The 20,183-nt window shown below is 39.0% G+C and overlaps 1 protein-coding gene across 1 annotated transcript in view; it reads left to right on the forward strand.

The window, feature by feature from the left end:
* Positions 1-20,183, forward strand: part of efnb2a (ephrin-B2a) — a 71,289-nt gene that overhangs the window by 21,202 nt on the left and 29,904 nt on the right. The window contains exon 2 of the mRNA XM_062067756.1: positions 2,031-2,314. Within this exon, the coding sequence (XP_061923740.1) occupies positions 2,031-2,314 (284 nt within the window). The remainder of the gene's footprint in view (positions 1-2,030; positions 2,315-20,183) is intronic.

Consider the following 20,183-nt stretch of genomic DNA (forward strand, 5'->3'; position numbering starts at 1 on the left):
CAATGTTTGCATTGATCTGCCCACCTGTGTTTACGTTCAAGACCTCTAGTTTAACAGTTAGCATATTGGCCTACTGTGTGTAGTGTAGCATGTTTAGCTTGTTGATGACAAATTTGCAGGATACAGGTAGAATTTGTCATCAACATGCACTATCACGATACAACGATAGTGTTACAAGTATTTGATGTTTCATCTGCCAAAAAACGTATATTGTGTATATACGCTTTACTGTGTACCTCTTGCTTGGCCTCTGTATAAACCATTTGCTTGCCTAACAGAATTGCTATTGCGACATCCAGTGGACACATGTAAAAACAGCAGTTTCTTTCATCAAAAAACAGCTAATCTTTATATTTAGCAAACCCATCCCGGGGGCCGGATAAACCTGTTCGCGGGCCTGATCCGGCCCACGGGCCGTACGTTTGACACCCGTGCATTAAACAATACCACGATACAATTAATAACTGTGATCATTTTGGTCACAATAACTTTATTTAGCCATTTTATTTATTTGCTTGGGTTGTGAATAGAGATGTCCGATAATATCGGACTGCAGATATTATCGGCCGATAAATGCTTTAAAATGTAATATCGGAAATGATCGGTTTCAAAATTATCGGTATCGGTTTCAAAAAGTAAAATTTATGACTATTTAAAACGCCGCTGTATATACGGACGTAGGGAGGAGTACAGATCGCCAATAAAACTTAAAGGCACTGCCTTTGCGTGCCCAGTCACATAATATCTACGGCTTTTCACACACACAAGGGAATGCAAGGCATACTTGTTCAACAGCCATACAGGTCACACTGAGGGTGACCGTATAAACAACTTTAACACTGTTACAAAAATGCGCCACCCTGTGAAACCACACCAAACAAGAATGACAAACACATTTCGGGAGAACATCCGCACCGTAACACAACATAAACACAACAGAACAAATACCCAGAACCCCTTGCAGCACTAACTCTTCCGGGACGCTACAATATACACCCCCCGCTACTCTCTACCCCCCCACCTCAACCCCACACCCCAACCCCGTCCACCTCAACCTCCTCATGCTCTCTCAGGGAGAGCATGTCCCAAATTCCAAGCTGCTGTTTTGAGGCATGTTAAAAAAAATAATGCACTTTGTGACTTCAATAATAAATATGCCAGTGCCATGTTGGCATTTTTTTCCATAACTTGAGTTGATTTATTTTGGAAAACCTTGTTACATTGTTTAATGCATCCAGCGGGGCATCACAACAAAATTAGGCATAATAATGTGTTAATTCCACGACTGTATATATCGGTTTGGATTGATATTGGTATCGGTAATTAAGAGTTGGACAATATCGGAATATCGGATATCGGCAAAAAAGCCATTATCGGACATCTCTAGTTGTGTATATTTGAGGGTCCCCGACCCTCTCCTTTACAGAGACCGAACATATTTTTTTAAGTGTAACATTTTGCTTACAGAAAGTTTATATGTATTTTTTAAAGTATTTGTTAGTTTTATTTAACTTGGTATTTAAAAGGAGGAGAAATACAACATTATTGCATTTGAAAGGGTATACGTGCAATATTATTATGTATTATCATTAGATCAGTGATTAATTTGGTCTCAAAAAAATAATTGTTTGTTGGCAATAATTTGTAGGTCAAAATATTGTCGAGCAAAATTGTTATTGACTCAGGCCTAATTGCATGTATTTGTATGTAAATTGGACAATTAAGAATCTTTGATGTATAAATGATGTACAATAGAAAGGATATACATGTGGCCTGTAATATAGATTTAAATTCAAACTCAATCATGATCATGACAGTGACATTGGCAAACATGCACACATGCGCATCCGAGCTGACTGAATTGCAATGGCTACTCCACGGTTAATTGCACGAATGCTGACAGTAGAAAGCACAGGAAAGACTGCATAATAACCCACAAAGGGAAACTAAAGACGTGTAATTTAATGAATGTGATCCATAAGGTGGTCGTTTCACGCATAACACAAAAAAAATCCTCCTTTTCTTTCCAGATTCGTGCCAGGTCAAGGTGTGGTTCTGTACCCCCAGATTGGCGATAAATTGGACATTGTGTGCCCGCGTGTGGATGGCGGGGTGAGAGATGGAGTGGAGTATTACAAGGTGTACATGGTGCCCAGGGAGCAGCTGGAGAGCTGCACCATTACCAAGGCTGACACGCCTCTCCTCAACTGTGACAAGCCGGACCAGGACGTCAAGTTCACGCTCAAGTTTCAGGAGTTTAGTCCCAACCTTTGGGGCTTGGAGTTCTTCAGGGGGAAAGACTATTACATCATCTGTAAGTACCAATTTTGCTCCACTAATTTGCATAAAAGGCTTTGATCTGTTTCTAAAAAATGTGTGTAAGAAACCTACAAATGTGTTGAGAATTATAAGGAACAGTTTTCTGTTGCTTCTTTTTGTCGTTATTCTTAATGTCACAAACAAAACTGAATGATTTTAGATGGGGGAGGGCCCCTTGGCTGCACCTGATGCTCGTTGAGAAGAGCGCTTGTTGACTCTTCACTAGATTTGTTGCTAGGCACTTTTTTGAATAGATGTCTAGGTTGCTTCGATTACCTGTAAAATATTAAAGTAATATTAATAAAAAAAAAAAAATCAATCTAAATTGCGGTTCTTTTTTATTATGACTCTAAATCGATTGAAAATAATCAAGATTACATTTTTAAAACACATTTTTTTTCTCCGCGCTTACCTACCGTGCATCTATTAGGGATGGGGATCGAACTCTGTCACTACTACCAGGTTTCTATTCACGTACAATCAAACGATACCATATTTCGCTGCCTTTGTTGCATGTGACATTAGGTCCATTTGCAGACTCCACAATGGCTCAAACACTTGGGAGGAAACAACCCTCAAGCAGCACTCACAACAGACTCACACTGATGAGTATTAGTAATTTTTAAATGGCGATTTCAACACCTCCAAGTTTAGTAATAAAAACTACAACTAAGATGCACGTTACAATCAAACAGCCGGTGTGTAGTAAGTACTATACTTACAATATAAACACTTTGCAGGGCACAACAAAAGACTAGATTCAGTTTTAATGGCAAAGACTACTTCCTAGCTTGGCAACACGTTATAGCCATATACACTACTACCATCTAACATTTTGGAATTGCAACTGATGCAGTCTACAGTATAATACTTGCAAATGAAACTCAGGAATGTAAGAAAACAAGATAGAAAAACCGGACAGCACAGTTATTATTATTAGCTCACAGTAATTGTTAAGTAAACAAATGAAATGTTACTATTAAACAAATAAAACATTTTTTACACATGAACAAACTCAAATTTACTGAAAATTGGTACCGTTTGAGGACCGCTGTGGAATACAAGCTACCGGAATTTGGTTCCGTACTGGTTCAAATGCGCAAGGTACCCATCTGTAGCGTTTACGTCATCAGCCAAGAGGAGCTTTTGTAACCGGTAACCTGTTTTGAAAAGGTTTTATTGTTTATTTATTAATTACAATAAATATTCACGTTTTGAAAACGTGAATATTTATTCTACCACTAAAACTCAACTCTGAATATAGTTTAAAAAACAGATATAAATTGGTAAACCCCAACAAGTAAAATAATAGTAATAATAATAATAACAATACATTCAAATAACATTGGCAATATAAAAAAAAAAACAACAATAAAATTCAGTTTTTCAGTTTTAACTGTTTTTAATTCCGTTTTTACACAACTTTTATCACCATAAAGTGTGTACGTTTTGTGTCAAATACATTTAAAAAAATGTTTCTTAGTTACAGTAAATACAAAAATTCTCACATTAATTGGTGCAATACATCTTGGGACAATTTTGACCAATATTTTAGGTCAAAGCATAATAACTGTGTAAATGTATCAATTAGAGATGTCCGATAAATGCTTTAAAATGTAATATCGGAAATTATCGGTATCGTTTTTTTTATTATCGGTATCGTTTTTGTTTTTTTTTGTATTTTTTTTTTTATTAACTCAACATAAAAAACACAAGATACACTTCAATTAGTGCACCTACCCAAAACAACTCCCTCCCCCATTTACACTCATTCACACTCATTCACACAAAAGGGTTGTTTCTTTCTGTTATTAATATTCTGGTTCCTACATTATATATCAATATATATCAATACAGTCTGCAAGGGATACAGTCCGTAAGCACACATGATTGTGCGTGCTGCTGGTCCACTAATAGTACTAACCTTTAACAGTTGATTTCACTCATTTTCATTAATTACTAGTTTCTATGTAACTGTTTTTATATTGTTTTACTTTCTTTTTTATTCAAGAAAATGTTTTTAATATATTTATCTTATTTTATTTTATTAATTTTTAAAAAAACGGCGTGAAGTTGGTAGAGTGGCTGTGCCAGCAATCGGAGTGTTGCTGGTTACTGGGGTTCAATTCCCACCTTCTACCTTCCTAGTCACGTCCGTTGTGTCCTTGGGCAAGACACTTCACCCTTTGTCTCTGATGGCTGCTGGTTAGCGCCTTGCATGGCAGCTCCCGCCATCAGTGTGTGAATGTGTGTGTGAATGGGTGAATGTGGAAATACTGTCAAAGCGCTTTGAGTACCTTGAAGGTAGAAAAGCGCTATACAAGTACAACCCATTTATCATTTATCATTTATAAAAAAAGGACCTTATCTTCACATACCTGGTTGTCCAAATTAGGCATAATAATGTGTTAATTCTACGACTGTATATATCGGTATCGGTTGATATCGGTATCGGTAATTAAAGAGTTGGACAATATCGGAATATCGGATATCCGCAAAAAGCCATTATCGGACATCCCTAGTATCAATATGTGCTTTAAGTTATGTATGTGTATATTATGTATGTGTAAGGTACTTTTTAAAAACCTTTAGACTGGATGTGGCACACCAGGCTATTATTGTGAAGGGGACTTGAGGCTGGAAAAAAAAAAAAGAGAGCGCGGGCGCGACTCTCAAATTGCGGCTGCTGTCCCTCTGTTTGTACGTTAATGTTATTGATGATGTCGTTCACAACAACACAAGCAGATGAGATGTGTCGCGTGTGTGTGGATTGTTCTTGCTTTGCTTTAGCTTTGTAGTTTAGCCCCTCTTTCAAGTGGCCGTCTCGACATTGTTTAGTGTTTCGGGGCTGAATGAGCGTCCCTGGACACATTATTTTCCCCAAACAAATGTTTCTTCTCCTCACAATAGAAAGTTAAAGTTAAAGTACCAATGATTGTCACACACACTAGGTGTGGTGAGCTTATCCTCTGCATTTGACCCATCACCCTCACTCCCCTGGGAGGTGAGGGGAGCAGTGAGCAGCAGCAGTGAGCAGCAGCAGTGGCCGCGCCCGGGAATCATTTTTGGTGATTTAATCCCCAATTCCAACCCTTGATGCTGAGTGCCAAACAGGAAGGTAATGGGTCCCATTTTTATAGTCTTTGGTATGTCAATTTCCCTGATATTATTTTGCGTTTATCAGCGGTTTCCATTTTATTGGCCAATTATGTGACTCTGTCCATGGTTATTTTAACGCGGAATTCATATGCCTTACTTTTTTTGTTGAGTTTAGTGATTGATTAGCGTTGTGTCAATTAAAAATGAGTATTGATCTACATCTAGTAGACATTGTCTTTTTTCCACTCATACGCTCACTTATCCGTTTTGCGCGGCCCATTGATCGTTTTCTTTAGATTGTTTTATTTTCATGATCTTAATAAGCCATAATCGAAAACAAAATCCATCCGTCCATCCATTTTCTACCGCTCGTCCCTTTTGGGGTCGCGGGGGGTGCTGGAGTCTATCTCAGCTGCATTCGGGCGGAAGGCGGGGTACACCCTGGACAAGTCGCCACCTCATCGGGCCATCAAAATTTGATTAATTGTCCAGCCCTATTGCTAAGTTAGCAGCACTTATCCCTCCTGCTGTGTCTTCTTATTCTCAGGCAGACCAGGTGCGTTTTAATGGAATATATTTTGCAGATTAATCGTCATTTGCTAACATCCTGAGGGAAGTTTTGACGGGGTTTAGTGAAGACCCCCTGTGTTGTAACACGGGAGACGGACCGAACCATCTGTGTGGCGTAGAGGGGGGGGGGGGGCGTCGTAGATAAGACCATCTGTGAGGCTGTGCCACCACCATCTGTGTGCTGTCACTGCAGAGCAGAGCCATATTTCTTACTCTCTGCAAGGAATGGGGAATAAGAAATGTTCGGAGAGGAAACATCTCATCTACACGGCAAACCAATGAAAACCATGTTCGATAACGTCCCGCAGCAACTGGCTCCAGCTACCGCTAATTTCTTCCAAGTACTCGACAACATGTGCGGGGACATATGAAAACCAGCTGCTTCAGAGAAACATGTTCCTAAATGCTTCTGCTTATGATAGTTCAAAAATCTTGTGATATTTGCATGGCTCGGTACTGTTGGTCCTCAAGTGCGAAAGTCTGCGGTCCTACAGGTGGGATTTGCATTCATGCCAAGATCCTGGTGCAAATTCTACACAGTTCAAAAGTTGCTCACAGCCAAAACAAAACAACACTTTCACACATATACTTAGACGGCTGTGCACGTCCACAGAAGCTGAACAAATCATTAGAAATAGTGTGTGTGTGTGAGTGTATGTGTGTGCCGAGACTACAAAGGCTTCTCACTACAAAGACTTCATCTCGATCACCCTCCTCTCACCTCCTCTTCATTTCCCTTCACCCAAAGCACTGCAGTTAAATATTAGCCCGTTTTCCGCCGCAGGAACGTTTCTCATTTATCTGGCATTTTTGAAAAACCTCGCCACATTTACGCCAAAATTACCTGGGTTAAAAAAAAAAAAAATTACCCCAGGGGCCAAACTTTTCCTGGAAACATAGTAAGTAGAGAGTCAGGGAAAGACAACTTTCTCGGACGGGTTGGAGATAGGACTTTTAGTAGCACTTTTTCACCAGAAGTGGGAAGTTGGGGGTTGTTCTATTGGACACAAAGAAGTCTCCGGCCTCGGACTCTGCCAAATAGGTTCTTGGCCTCTAAAGGCCCCGGGTTCCGCCAAAAGGTCTGTCAGCCCCTTTAGATGTATCGCGCTTCGCTAGATAGAACGGAACCCTTAAGGTCCCAAGTTCTCCCAAAAAGGACTCATCTATTAACGTCCAGAAGGTCTGATACGTGCCCAGATAAAATAATTTTTACCATTTGGGACTACTTCATGTGCAAATAGGACGTTCCCGGACCCCTCCGGTGTTCAAACAGGTGCAATTCGGAACTCGTAGATACTTGAGAAACCGGATTAGGGTTGGTCAAAAACGACAGAGTACGTTCGTACCGTCATGGTAGGAAGGGCTTCACGAATGTTGGAGAGGCAGACTTTGGTAGAACTGGGGAAGTCACAGGTGCTGACGTAGTAACCAGACGGAAAAAGTAAGTCGTTATCTGTGCCTCATTTGGTTGCTGAATGAATGCCGACTCGAAGCGCTTAACAGTGATATTGTGTAGCGTCTGCACAGACGTTAACGTGCCAACAGCGGCCCTCAATTCCAAACTCGCACGCCCGTTTCTCCATCGCGCTGCACACCAGCAACACAACACATCCTCATTACAGTTTAAGGATGTAACGATTAACGGTAATAATGATCATCCGCGGCAAAATTCTTGACGATTAGTATCACTGTTTTAAATGAAAAACATCCTAAAACCATGATTGACAACCACACTTAGATAAACTCACGGACTGGTAATACTGCTCATTTACTGGAGCGTGATAATGGCTAGCTAGCTATCTTAAATGCTAACATGAATACAAAAGACATTAACTTTTAGGTACCTTTAAAGCACATTCAACAATACAGTAAAAACAATGGTGGCCCTGATCATTTTGATCACAACAACAATAACCCCATTACACTCTCAATCACACTCACGGCAAGCTAGGTGCATTCACCAACACCAGAATTCTGAACAACAACATTACGACACAAGCAGGTCATTACATTGACTTAATTTTGCTCAATTAAAACAAGGAAACAACATTGTAACGCTAGTCTAACATCACTACAATTGTGTATCAATATTAATTTCTGCCCCCAATGTGCGGAATGTATTCACTTAAAGGGGCCCTATCATGCAAAACCAATCTTTCGTGCTATTGTGTATTTGGGTTTTGCATCAGTCCCAAAAATTTGAAATCAAAGCTTGGAGGCATTGCGGAGATGTTTATAAAACAATCTTGCCTTCCTGCCGTCTTCCTCCAAACAATCTGTTTGGAAAGTGCACAGTTAGTGACGTCAGCGGATTATGTATGGTACAAATCTACCCAAACTGCCTTGTGCGTGTCCGCCATTTTTAGTTTATGTGCGTGCATCTGTAGTTTAGTTGACAAAAATGCCCAAGATTCGACTCAAAGAACTGAAATGCTGTTATTGGTTGCATTACCTAACTCAGGACACTATTCAAACCTCCTAGTCTAGTCTGAAGAAGTGTCTTACTTTAACTTTTTTATTTCGCAGCAATGTGCCTTCAACTGTGAAGAAGTGGCTTCAAGTGTGTGCTAAGAGTTCTGCTTCATCCACAAACTTTCACTTTAAGACAGATTTTACGAAAATCTACTTTTAATAGCCGGCTCGGTGACTACTATTTATGACAATGTAGGAGACAATAACGGTAAGTAATAACAGTAGTTAAGAAATGTGTGAATGACTTGTAAGCAATGTTAGCTCGATTTGTTGTGTAGCTAGCTTAGCCTTCTACTGTAAAACAATAGCTACACCGTCCTATGGCAAAATAAAGAATGCTTTTCCAAAGAACTACTTTTATTTGGATAAGTGTGTTCTGTTTGGCAGTGTACAAGTACGTAATGTAATCTGTTATTACGTTTGCTATGTAGCTCGTAGCATACCTTGAGCCTCTGTTGTTTACAACTCAAAGCAGCCGTGCAGCGGAGTTGTTTACATGATATAGAATAGAAAAGCCTTTTATTGTCAATATACACATGTATATATCCAGGATCTAGCCTAAGAAAGCGACAACGAAGCGTGTGAGCTGCTGATCTTGCTATATCATCTGGGATTTTGTGTTGTTGTGAAAGTCACACAAAACAGATGGCGGCTGGCGGTCACCGATGTCAATAGTGCACAATAAAAGCAAGAAAGCAAAAAAAAAAAAAAAAAATTGGAAAAAGCTGACGGGCAGGGGCAAAAGCTCACCGGCGTGAGGAGGCGTGGTGAGGTGAGGTGAGATTAATTTGCATCTAACAACCCCGCCTCTTTTGAAAGGGAGCAAAAGGTGACTCGAAAATAGGTCTGTAAGACAAAATCTATGCAAATGTTTCACCAAAGAACCAACATTAAAATGTTATCTAGACCACAAGGAAGTGTTGTAAATGTATAAAACAAATTATGATACGACCCTTTTAAAAGCACTGTAAAACCTTGCTTTATTTTTGCATTTTTAAAATCTGTTTTATTAAATTCAATTTATTCAAATTTATTTCATATCTGTGACTTAATTACTTTGTTATACATGTATTTATAACACGCTATTTTGTTAAACTTGTAGGTCACAAAAGTACGTACAAAGAAAAAAAGGCATTGTTTTTGAACATTTTCCTTTTTTAAATACTGGTTCAAGCACTGTTTAAGCACCGGCACTGTTTCAAGAGTACATAGCTTTGGTGTCGTTTTATTGTTATTGCTGCTAGTTTGACTGTCCATTTACATTAAAAAAAACTTGTACTTACTTTTTATCAGCACTTTGCCTGTCCTTGCTTCTAAATGGACAAACGTTTAACAGTGTTCTTTGTATTTTTAGCAGCCTTACAGCAGCACAGTACATAAATAAACATTTCTAACACATGCCTTATTGCATGCTAATTTTAAAAGCAGACAGCTAAATCAGAGCCACAGAAAAGGCATACTTTCATAATCCCATTAGTCAACTAATCATTAAGATAATCGTTGATTAGTCGACTATCAAAATAGTTGTTAGTTGGAGTCCTAATTGTGTTGTTGTTGTTGTGTGTTGAAAGACCAGAAATTCACTTATGTTCCGCTGCAATTGTTGGCAGGTATGCGTTTTTTGGTCCCACGTACAAAAGTGTCAAGTTTAGTTATTTTCAAATATGCATTTAGCATGATCAATGTAGTACGTATGTGACATCGCATATATTTGACATTAATGTGTAGTATTTTAGGGGGGAAAAAATGGATGTGTTCCACATAATTTCCCCTCAGAATAGACTGATCTAGGTTCTTATGGGTTAAAAAGCTGAAGCTATTCTAGAGTGAGTACCATTTTTCTGTTAATTTGTTTTTGTCTCAGTTCTGCAGCTGAGCAAGTAAAGCTCAAATAAAGCAGAAAAAAGCCCCGGTATGGGCGTAGTCCAAAGCAGTATGTTCTGCATGACAGAGACGCTTGATATTACAAAGATCCAGATGGAAAAAGCAGCATTTTCGGTCTGGGTGTATGTGTGAACGTCCCTTCCCTGTGACTCATACATAAGGTCTGCTGCAAGGATGTGATTAGTCCTTTGGAGTGAGCACTTGATACATAATTAATTAACCAGCGTTTAATCCTCCGTGTCCTCTCACCATTTCCATGGAACCCACATCAATTCGACAAATCTGGGTCTCAACCAATTGGATTAGTGCTGCTTTATATTGATAAGCGTACAAAGGCGAGACTTACATTTCATGGATAGGCCCACACCAGAGAGTCAAACATTCGTGTAAATGCAGCATTTCGTTTATTCTTAACATACTATTGCAAGGACTGAAGTGTGTGTGTGAGGCGTCTATTTGACACGCGTTGGGTTGCAGCCGTCCGACAGGCAGCTTTATGTCCGCACATATTTCTGTCAGTGGATGCGTTTGTCACAAATGCCCGCATGCATGTGGATGCGTAGAGGCTGAGCGCGATGCCGCGGTCGAGAGCAAATGAGTTTGATGTGATTGTTTGCGGCAGCGTGGCCCGAAGATGAGGGCCTTGTGTTCAAGAAGATTACATGAGCGAAAGAAGGGAGCAATGAACGACGGATCAAAGCAGACAGATGAAATGAACAGTTATTGGGGTGGAGAAGGACGGAAGGGTAAAGAGTAAAAAATTAACGTTTTACCTCCACTCATAATGAGCATGACTGCCAGCAACCTTAATGATTTATGTGAAATGTTCTTTTCCAGGGTGGGTAATTCATTTAAACCTATTCACTGGTTCCCAAAGACAAGAACTAATGAATGGTGGAGGCTCTCTCATTTACACAGGGTCAGAATTATACGTACAATGTCAAATATATACTGTGTATTCACCTAAATCTTATAGTACGTGTTGCAGAATGTTCCAAAATGTCTGAAGTTGACAACGTTAAAGAGGAACTGCACTGTTTTGGGAATTGTGTCTACAATTCACAATCCTTATGGGACACAAAAACATTTTATGTATTCTAACTGGTAAATATACGTAAAGCCAATGGGAGTCATGGCGTCATTGCGTTTATTGCGACCATAAAACCCAATAAATAACCATTCAAAATCATCAACAATACTCCATATGTAATTTGTGACCTAAATATTAACCAAGTATGACCGATATTGTCATTAAAAGTGCAAACATTAAGGACGTACAATTAGCGGCACATTGTTTAAACAGAAGCAACTTTCTTATGTTGCTTTATTGACATCATCACCTGGTGAGCTGCTTTCTCGCCACGGAGCTCCTGAGTGTTTATTCTAGATCATAAATCATGCCTCTCAAAATGATGTGGACACAAACTAAGAAGTTGGTACACTTTGACAGCCAACTTAGCAGATGGCAAGAAAGACGCTGGTTTGCACCCACCTTTTTTTTTAAAGCCTTTGCGAGTATTATGAGTCATTCTAAACAGGAATATATCAACATCCTAATAGTCGGCCCCCCAGTGAGAGCAGACATTGCACAGTAAGTGATTGTTTTATTATGTTTATTGGCTCTCATGATGAACGCTGTGATGCGTTTTTGAAATTAATGCGCCACGTATGCTTTCAATTATCAAAATACGTAAATATTACATGTTATTATGAATGTGACGGCTACTACATTACATGTGTACTTACAGCACTTACATAAAACTACGGAGGTGTTTTCATAGTTTTTTTAAACCCTTTATTAGTGGAATAGAGAGACTTCCATAGGTGCCATTGTTAGCTGACTTTTGCTCGCATTTATTTACAAATTAGAATGCATAAAAAAAGAAACATGTCTTCTTGTGTTACATAAAAATTGTGAATTACAGGCAAAATTCCCCAAAAAGTGCAGTTCCCCTCAAAGCCTGATCGACTAGTCGGTGATCATAATTGACGGCAGCTGGTATGCTGTACGCAAAATGTGGAATTATAAGAAAAATAGTAGGAATGTACACTATTTTTTCAAGCCGACATCGATACAGATAACGTCCTGCTTCTCAAGACGGAGAACCGATAACTTTTTTATATCTATTTTTTTTCTAAATTTAGATTGAACAGTAGTCTTTGTGGCTGGCATTGGGGCCGCTTCTTGAGCAGCAGGCATCATCGTAGGCTTTTCAAAACACGGTCGTAGAGATTCTGGCATTTCAGGTGGCTGATAAGGTTTGATATGACGGAGCTCAATGTTTTTTTTTCTCTCTTCTCGGAATGTTGACAGATACATTGGTGCAAATAGCACACAACATGTCTTCCTCTGAAACAGTGAAGTCCCACATGATTGACGCCATGTTTGTTTAAAATAAGAGCAGGGGTTTACGACCACCAACAGGACAGTATGGGTAATCTCGCCTCTTCTAACCGTTTTTAAATTTATTTTTTATTAGTTATTTTTGGACGTTATCGTTTAACATTTATCCAACATTTTAATTTGGGAAAGACAGGAACATTTTTTTCAAATTCAAAATTGCGATTTTGATTTGTAAAGATTCTGAATCGATTAAACATTTTTAAGAATCTTTTCTTTCTTTGTACTTTTTTAGGCCATTGTCAGCAGGCAAGATGAGCTTTTGTAACCTGTAACCAATTTAAAAAAAGGTTTTTCTATAATGCAATGTGGAAATTCGAGAAAATTGGTCTCAACAAGTTGAATGGTTATATCGTATTTTTCGGACCGTATGGCACACTGAATTATCAGGCGCACTGCCGATGAGTGGGTTTATTCAGGTCTATTTCCATACAAAAGGCGCACCAGATTATAAGGAGCATTAAAGGCCTACTGAAACCCACTACTACCGACCACGCAGTCTGATAGTTTATATATCAATGATGAAATCTTAACATTATAACACATGCCAATACGGCCGGGTTAACTTATAAAGTGACATTTTAAATTTGCCGCTAAACTTCCGGTTCGAAACGCCTCTGAGGATGACGTATGCGCGTGACGTAGCCCGGGGAACACGGGTATGCCTTCCACATTGAAGCCAATACGAAAAAGCTCTGTTTTCATTTCATAATTCCACAGTATTCTGGACATCTGTGTTCGTGAATCTGTTTCAATCATGTTCATTGCATTATGGAGAAGGAAGCTGAACAAGCAAAGAAGAAAGTTGTCGGTGCGAAATGGACGTATTTTTCGGACGTAGTCAGCCACAACAGTACACAGCCGGCGCTTCTTTGTTTACATTCCCGAAAGATGCAGTCAAGATGGAAGAACTCGGATAACAGAGACTCTAACCAGGAGGACTTTTGACTTCGATACACAGACGCCTGTAGAGAACTGGGACAACACAGACTCTTACCAGGATTACTTTGATTTGGATGACAAAGACGCAGACGTGCTACTGTGAGTATGCAGCTTTGGCTTCTAAACATTTGATCGCTTGACCGTATGTGCGCAGCTTTTTTTTGCGTATGTACGTAACTTTTTTAAAATATATAAGCTTTATGAACCTTGGGTTAGGTGAACGGTCTTTTGGGCTGAGTGATTGTGTGTGTTGATCAGGTGTTTGAATTGTATTGGCGTGTTCTATGGAGCTTGGAGCTAGCATAGGAGCTAGGAGCTAGCATAACACATACCGTACCGTACGTGCGCGTCACGTACGTAACTTTTTAAAAATATATAAGCTTTATGAACCTTGGGTTAGGTGAACGGTCTTTTGGGCTGAGTGATTGTGTGTGTTGATCAGGTGTTTGAATTGTATTGGCGTGTTCTATGGAGCTAGGAGCTAGCATAGGAGCTAGGAGCTAGCATAACACGTACCGTACCGTACGTGCGCGTCACGTACGTAACTTTTTTAAAATATATAAGCTGTATGAACCTTGGGTTAGGTGAACGGTCTTTTGGGCTGAGTGATTGTGTGTGTTGATCAGGTGTTTGAATTGTATTGGCGTGTTCTATGGAGCTAGGAGCTAGCAGAGGAGCTAGGAGCTAGCATAACAAACACGCAGGTGTTATTATGCAGGATTAATTTGTGGCATATTAAATATAAGCCTGGTTGTGTTGTGGCTAATAGAGTATATATATGTCTTGTGTTTATTTACTGTTTTAGTCATTCCCAGCTGAATATCAGGTACCGTGAGTATGCAGCCTTGGCTGCTAAACATTTGATAACTTGACCGTATGTGCGCGTCACGTACGTAACTTTTTAAAAATATATAAGCTTTATGAACCTTGGGTTAGGTGAACGGTCTTTTGGGCTGAGTGATTGTGTGTGTTGATCAGGTCTTTGAATTGTATTGGCGTGTTCTATGGAGCTAGGAGCTAGCAGAGGAGCTAGGAGCTAGCATAACAAACACGCAGGTGTTTTTATGCAGGATTAATTTGTGGCATGTTAAATATAAGCCTGGTTGTGTTGTGGCTAATAGAGTATATATATGTCTTGTGTTTATTTACTGTTGTAGTCATTCCCAGCTGAATATCAGGTCACCCCCGGCTCTCACAGCATCTTCCCTATCTGAATAGCTTCAACTCCCCACTAGTCCTTCACTTGCACTTTACTCATCCACAAATCTTTCATCCTCGCTCAAATTAATGGGGAAATTGTCGCTTTCTCGGTCCGAATCTCTCTCACTTCATGCGGCCATCATTGTAAACAATAGGGAACTTTGCGTATATGTTCAACTGACTACGTCACGCTACTTCCGGTAGGGGCAAGCCTTTTTTTTATCAGATACCAAAAGTTGCAATCTTTATCGTCGTTGTTCTATACTAAATCCTTTCAGCAAAAATATGGCAATATCGCGAAATGATCAAGTATGACACATAGAATAGATCTGCTATCCCCGTTTAAATAAAAAAAATTCATTTCAGTAGGCCTTTAAAGGGGTCACATTATGATTTTTTTTTCTACATTTAAAACACTTCTTTGTGGTCTACATAACATGTAATGGTGGTTGTTGCATATATTAAGTTATACAGATCATCTTCAAGCTGCTTTCTAAATGTCTCCGTTTTGTGGGCGGGTCTTATTTATGTGCTTCCACTTTAACAGCGTCTTCTCCCCGTCATCTTTGTTGTACGGGTGTAGCGTGTAAGGATAGGAGTCGAAGGAGGAGTGTCAAAAGATTGAGGTAACTGTTTTAAAGACATTCAGACTTTGCTTAAATCAACCACAGAGCAGTATCTCGTCATCCCTGGCTTACTAGTGCAACAACAACAACACCGGAAATGTGTACCGTGAAATCACGTCCGACCGGAACTCGCTTAAAATAACTAAAGTTCTGTGGGTGAGTTATTTTAACCCACTACGCCGGTTGTTTTTAGCACTTCCATAGCGAGTCGACTGACAGATATAAATTAAAACTCGGGTTGTTCCGATACCAATATTTTGGTACCGGTACCAAAGTGTATTTCGATACTTTGATACTTTTTCTAAATAAAGGTGACCACAAAAAATGGCGTTATTGGCTTTATTTCAACAAAAAGATATTATGGTACAGTAAACATATGTTTCTTTTTGCAATCGAAGAACAATTTTAGCCTTAAATAAAATAGTGAACATACTAGTCAACTTGTCTTTTAGTAGTAGGTTAGCAAACAAAGGCCCCTAATTTATCTGCTGACGTATGCAGTAACATATTGTGTCATTTCTCATTCTATTATATTGTCAAAATTATGAGGGGCAAGCAGTAGAAAATTAATTAATCTACTTGTTCATTTACTGTTATTATCTGGTTATTTTCCGTATTAACATGTTTTATCTACACTTCTGTTAAAATGTAATAAACACTTATTCTTCTGTTGTTCGGATGCTTTACAGTGTTAGTATTAGATGATAATAAAAATTTGGGTACCGATCTGATACAAAGTAGTTACAGGATCATACATTGGTCATATTTAAAATCCTCATGTGTCCTGGGAAATATGTCCTGAGTTTATAAACATAATATAATTTTTTTTTTAAAGAAAAAAAAAGGTTCTGTGACGATGAAAAATATCGATGTAATCATTGTAGTATCGACTAGATACGACTCTTGTACTTGGTATTGTTACTAGAGGTGGGAATCTTTGGGAACCTCATGACTCCATTACGATTACAATTCAGGAGCTACGATTCGATTAAAAATCGATTATTGATGCATCTTTAATTTATGTATATTGATGCAGTTTTAAATTTCTTTTTGTTTCACTAAATAAGTGTTTATCACTTGCAATTTAAAAAAACCCAATTCATTTGGAATAAGAAACAGTTAAATTAATTCCCACATTTATTAAATTAATGAAAATGTGTGCAAAATGGGTGGCTTGTTCCAGTCAGACAAATTTTAGAACTGTCTGCATTACTTTATTTACAATAAATAAATCGGTTATCAATTATTGACGTTTATTAATCAATTCTATAATCGACCTAATTACGATGCATCTAAAAATCAATTATTTCCCCCACCTCTAATCGTTACAATCAATATCTGTGTAGACCCACCCTTTTGTTTAAATTCAGGACCACGAGCTTGCTTGGCTGTGAGTTATTATATTCTCCTACGGTGTGTAGTGAAGCATGTTTAGATAGCCCTCATCCTGCTGGGATGATACTTGTAAAAAACATAGTTTATTTGTCGCCATTGAGGCTAAGATTAGTGATTTAAAAGTAGCTAAAACACTGCAGACTACAATTGGACGTTAGCCGCTAGTTAGCTAACCATGTTTTAAAGCATCTCTTGCTGAGCGCCGTTTCAGTGTTATAGCTTCATCTTTATCTAAGTTTTAAGACAAAATGCGTCCATTCTCCCTTTCTGTCTATACACCGTTTCTGCTCGTAATTATTCTGTGCGTGTGCATTGCCGAATATGCTCATCTGCTTGTAAAACCAGCAATGTCATGACGTGACGTCGTGCCTGTGAAAAAAAACAAAAACTGTACACCGGTGTTTTTCAGAGGCAGTGTAGTACCGTTTTTAATTCATTAGTACCACAGTATTTTAATAGTACCGATATAGAACAACCCTAGTTAGAACTGTACGCTAGTTTATATTAGAGATGGCAACAGCGGATTGATGAATGCCCCACAACAAGACACCGGTCCAACAACGGTTATCTGCAAAACAAGCCGTAAACGACTTGAACATGACTGATCTTTACTATCGTTTGAAGACACGAAATGAAGAACAGTACAGAGACTGTGTTAAATACTACATAGCAACTAACGCTACCTCAAAACCACAAAGTGATACAAAGAAAAACACACCAAACGAGCATAACAGAGTTGTTGTCCAAAATCACCGTCGATGACAAGCAGTCCCACAGGTAAACGTTAGCTAAGAGTTACCAAAACTATTTGTTTGCATACAATAATTTTTTCACTAATAAGTTTCGCAAAAACTAGAAATTACAGAAGCCATTTCTAAATTTGTACGTGTTGGCATAAATGATGGGCTCACACAAAAACATTAAGTTTTTTTTATTGTCCTTTTTATATGCAAAATATGTTAGGTTTTTTTTAAGTAAAAGAAGAAAAGATGAATAAATAGTCATTTATTTTGTGTGTGTATGTATAATTTTAAGAAAAAAATACTATATCGCGATATGTATAGTTTTCGGGAATTACTGTATATTTTTGTCCACATCACACAGCCCTATCAATAAGAGTTGAGAATGGTGTTGTAATATAAGTACTTACAATAAATGATTTTGGCATTCAGCACATAATTGTTGAACGTACACCGACAGTGTACTTTCTGATGTAGCTGCTCGTGATCGTTTTTAGACAGCTTTGGTATTTGGGGTGACCCAGCTCTGGCCCGGCCTTTTTCTAAGGGTCATTGGAATCCCTGAGTGCTAAGGCGCCCCTTGTCACACGTGATTAAGCAAACAGCGGTGATGGGCATTAACCAGCCTCCAAGTCCAGCACTGAGATGATGGCTTCACGCTTCACAAATACCCGCCGGATGGTAATTACGCCGAGCATTTAGATCATAGCTGCCTTTGTCTCTCTTGGATTGCTCAGTCTGCCCGGTGCTTATTCTCTCTTTGTGTGTGTCACAATTTCTATTTCTTCTTATCTGTATTTCTTGGAAGCTTCCACTGTCCCCCGATACCTTGAATTTGTTTTTCTCCAATATTTATGAGGGCCGCGCAAAAAAAATCAAGAGTGCCAACAATGCACATTAGTGTGCATATTAAGATCTTCAATGTGTGCCTATAAACTCACATTTGAAGAAAAACAAGATTCAAGTGAAAAAAAATGCAATTATGTTTTAAATGTGAGCTTTTCTGTCGCAATCCACCCCCGCAGTAAACCCTGTCTGAGCTATCTGCAATGTAGCAGTTTTTTCTGTTTTGTTTTTTTCATTTGGCTTAATTGCAGCTTACCGTTGCCCGTATCGTTAAAGTCTTTGTGCTTTTCCAACCTCTTGATTTAACAAACACCAGAAAACGAGCGTGAGCGGTGTTAAAATGCCGCGACTTCTCATTCTATGCCGTTGCTGGTTTTACAGGGTCTTTAACATAGAGAAGGAAACACACAGGATTACCTTTCTGTCTGTTGAGATTGTGTGTGTGTGTGTGAGACTATCTCCGGGAAAAAATGCCTGAGCAGTAAAAAAAAAATTGCAAGTGGTTAAAAACAGCACTGATGGATGACCTCCAGGGATATACGATACAAACAGGCCAAAGAAAAGCATAAATCAGAGGTTAGTCCATGCTTTTGTGACCTATGGGCTAGATTTGTTAAATGCTCCACTAACGGGTTTTTCAAGAAAGACTCTTCAGCTGGTACAAAATGCAACTGCAGCACTTCTAACCAGGACTGACTTACTTATTACATTTATCATCCCTATCAAGACATTGGCCACCAACACGAGTCGTCCAACCAGGTCAATCCTGTGCCAGTCTCAACACTTCCCTCCAAGTACTGACCAGCTTCCAGACTTCAGCGTCAAAATCCAAAATTAGCCCTGTGGTTTAGAGCAGCTGAGTTCGGATGTTTTGTGTTGGTTTTAGGAGAGTGTATCCGACCCAAGGGCAGTATTTTTTACAGTGGCACCCTTTAAAGTCCACCAAGTCAAGTCCTGGTCCACCGTGTTCTTCTTCTTCTGACGTCGACATACATGGTAGACAGCTTTTGTTGACATAATATTCAGGGTACAAAGTGGTAATTCCTATGAAAAATTTATCAATTAATGTGACATGTGCTGTAGTATTGTTAACTTTATCGTAGATTTGGGGATTGGTCCAATAAAAACAAATTTGGGAGGAAAGGAACTGCCACTTTGTTTCAAAGCTTTGGCATAAAACCAAACATCGTATTTTGTCCCAATTTTCTGCAACTAACAAAATGAAGCCATTTAAATTGGCACAGATGGAGAAAAACAACATCAACTGCCGCAGATTAAATAAATATAATAACAAAAATAATAATTAATTGTTATCCTTATGTCTCTGAAGGGGGATAGGTTGACTGGCAACACTAAATTGGCCCTAGTGTGTGAGTGTGAGTGTAAATGTTGTCTGTCTATCTGTGTTGGCCCTGCGATGAGGTGGCGACTTGTCCAGGGTGTACCCCGCCTTCCGCCCGATTGTAGCTGAGATAGGCTCCAGCGCCCCCCGCGACCCCGAAGGGAATAAGCGGTAGAAAATGGATGGATGTCTCTGAAGGAAGTCATATGTGTGGCGAAATTATTCTCTGCATTTGACCCATCACCCTTGATCATAATCATTGGTACTTTAACTTATAAGCAATATCTATTTTCGGTTGGATGGTTACGGTGGATCCCCATGTTTAAGCCCCTTACAGTCATATAGGT

This window comes from Entelurus aequoreus, linkage group LG13 (assembly GCF_033978785.1).
Source record: "Entelurus aequoreus isolate RoL-2023_Sb linkage group LG13, RoL_Eaeq_v1.1, whole genome shotgun sequence".
Classification (NCBI taxonomy): Eukaryota; Metazoa; Chordata; class Actinopteri; order Syngnathiformes; family Syngnathidae; genus Entelurus; species Entelurus aequoreus.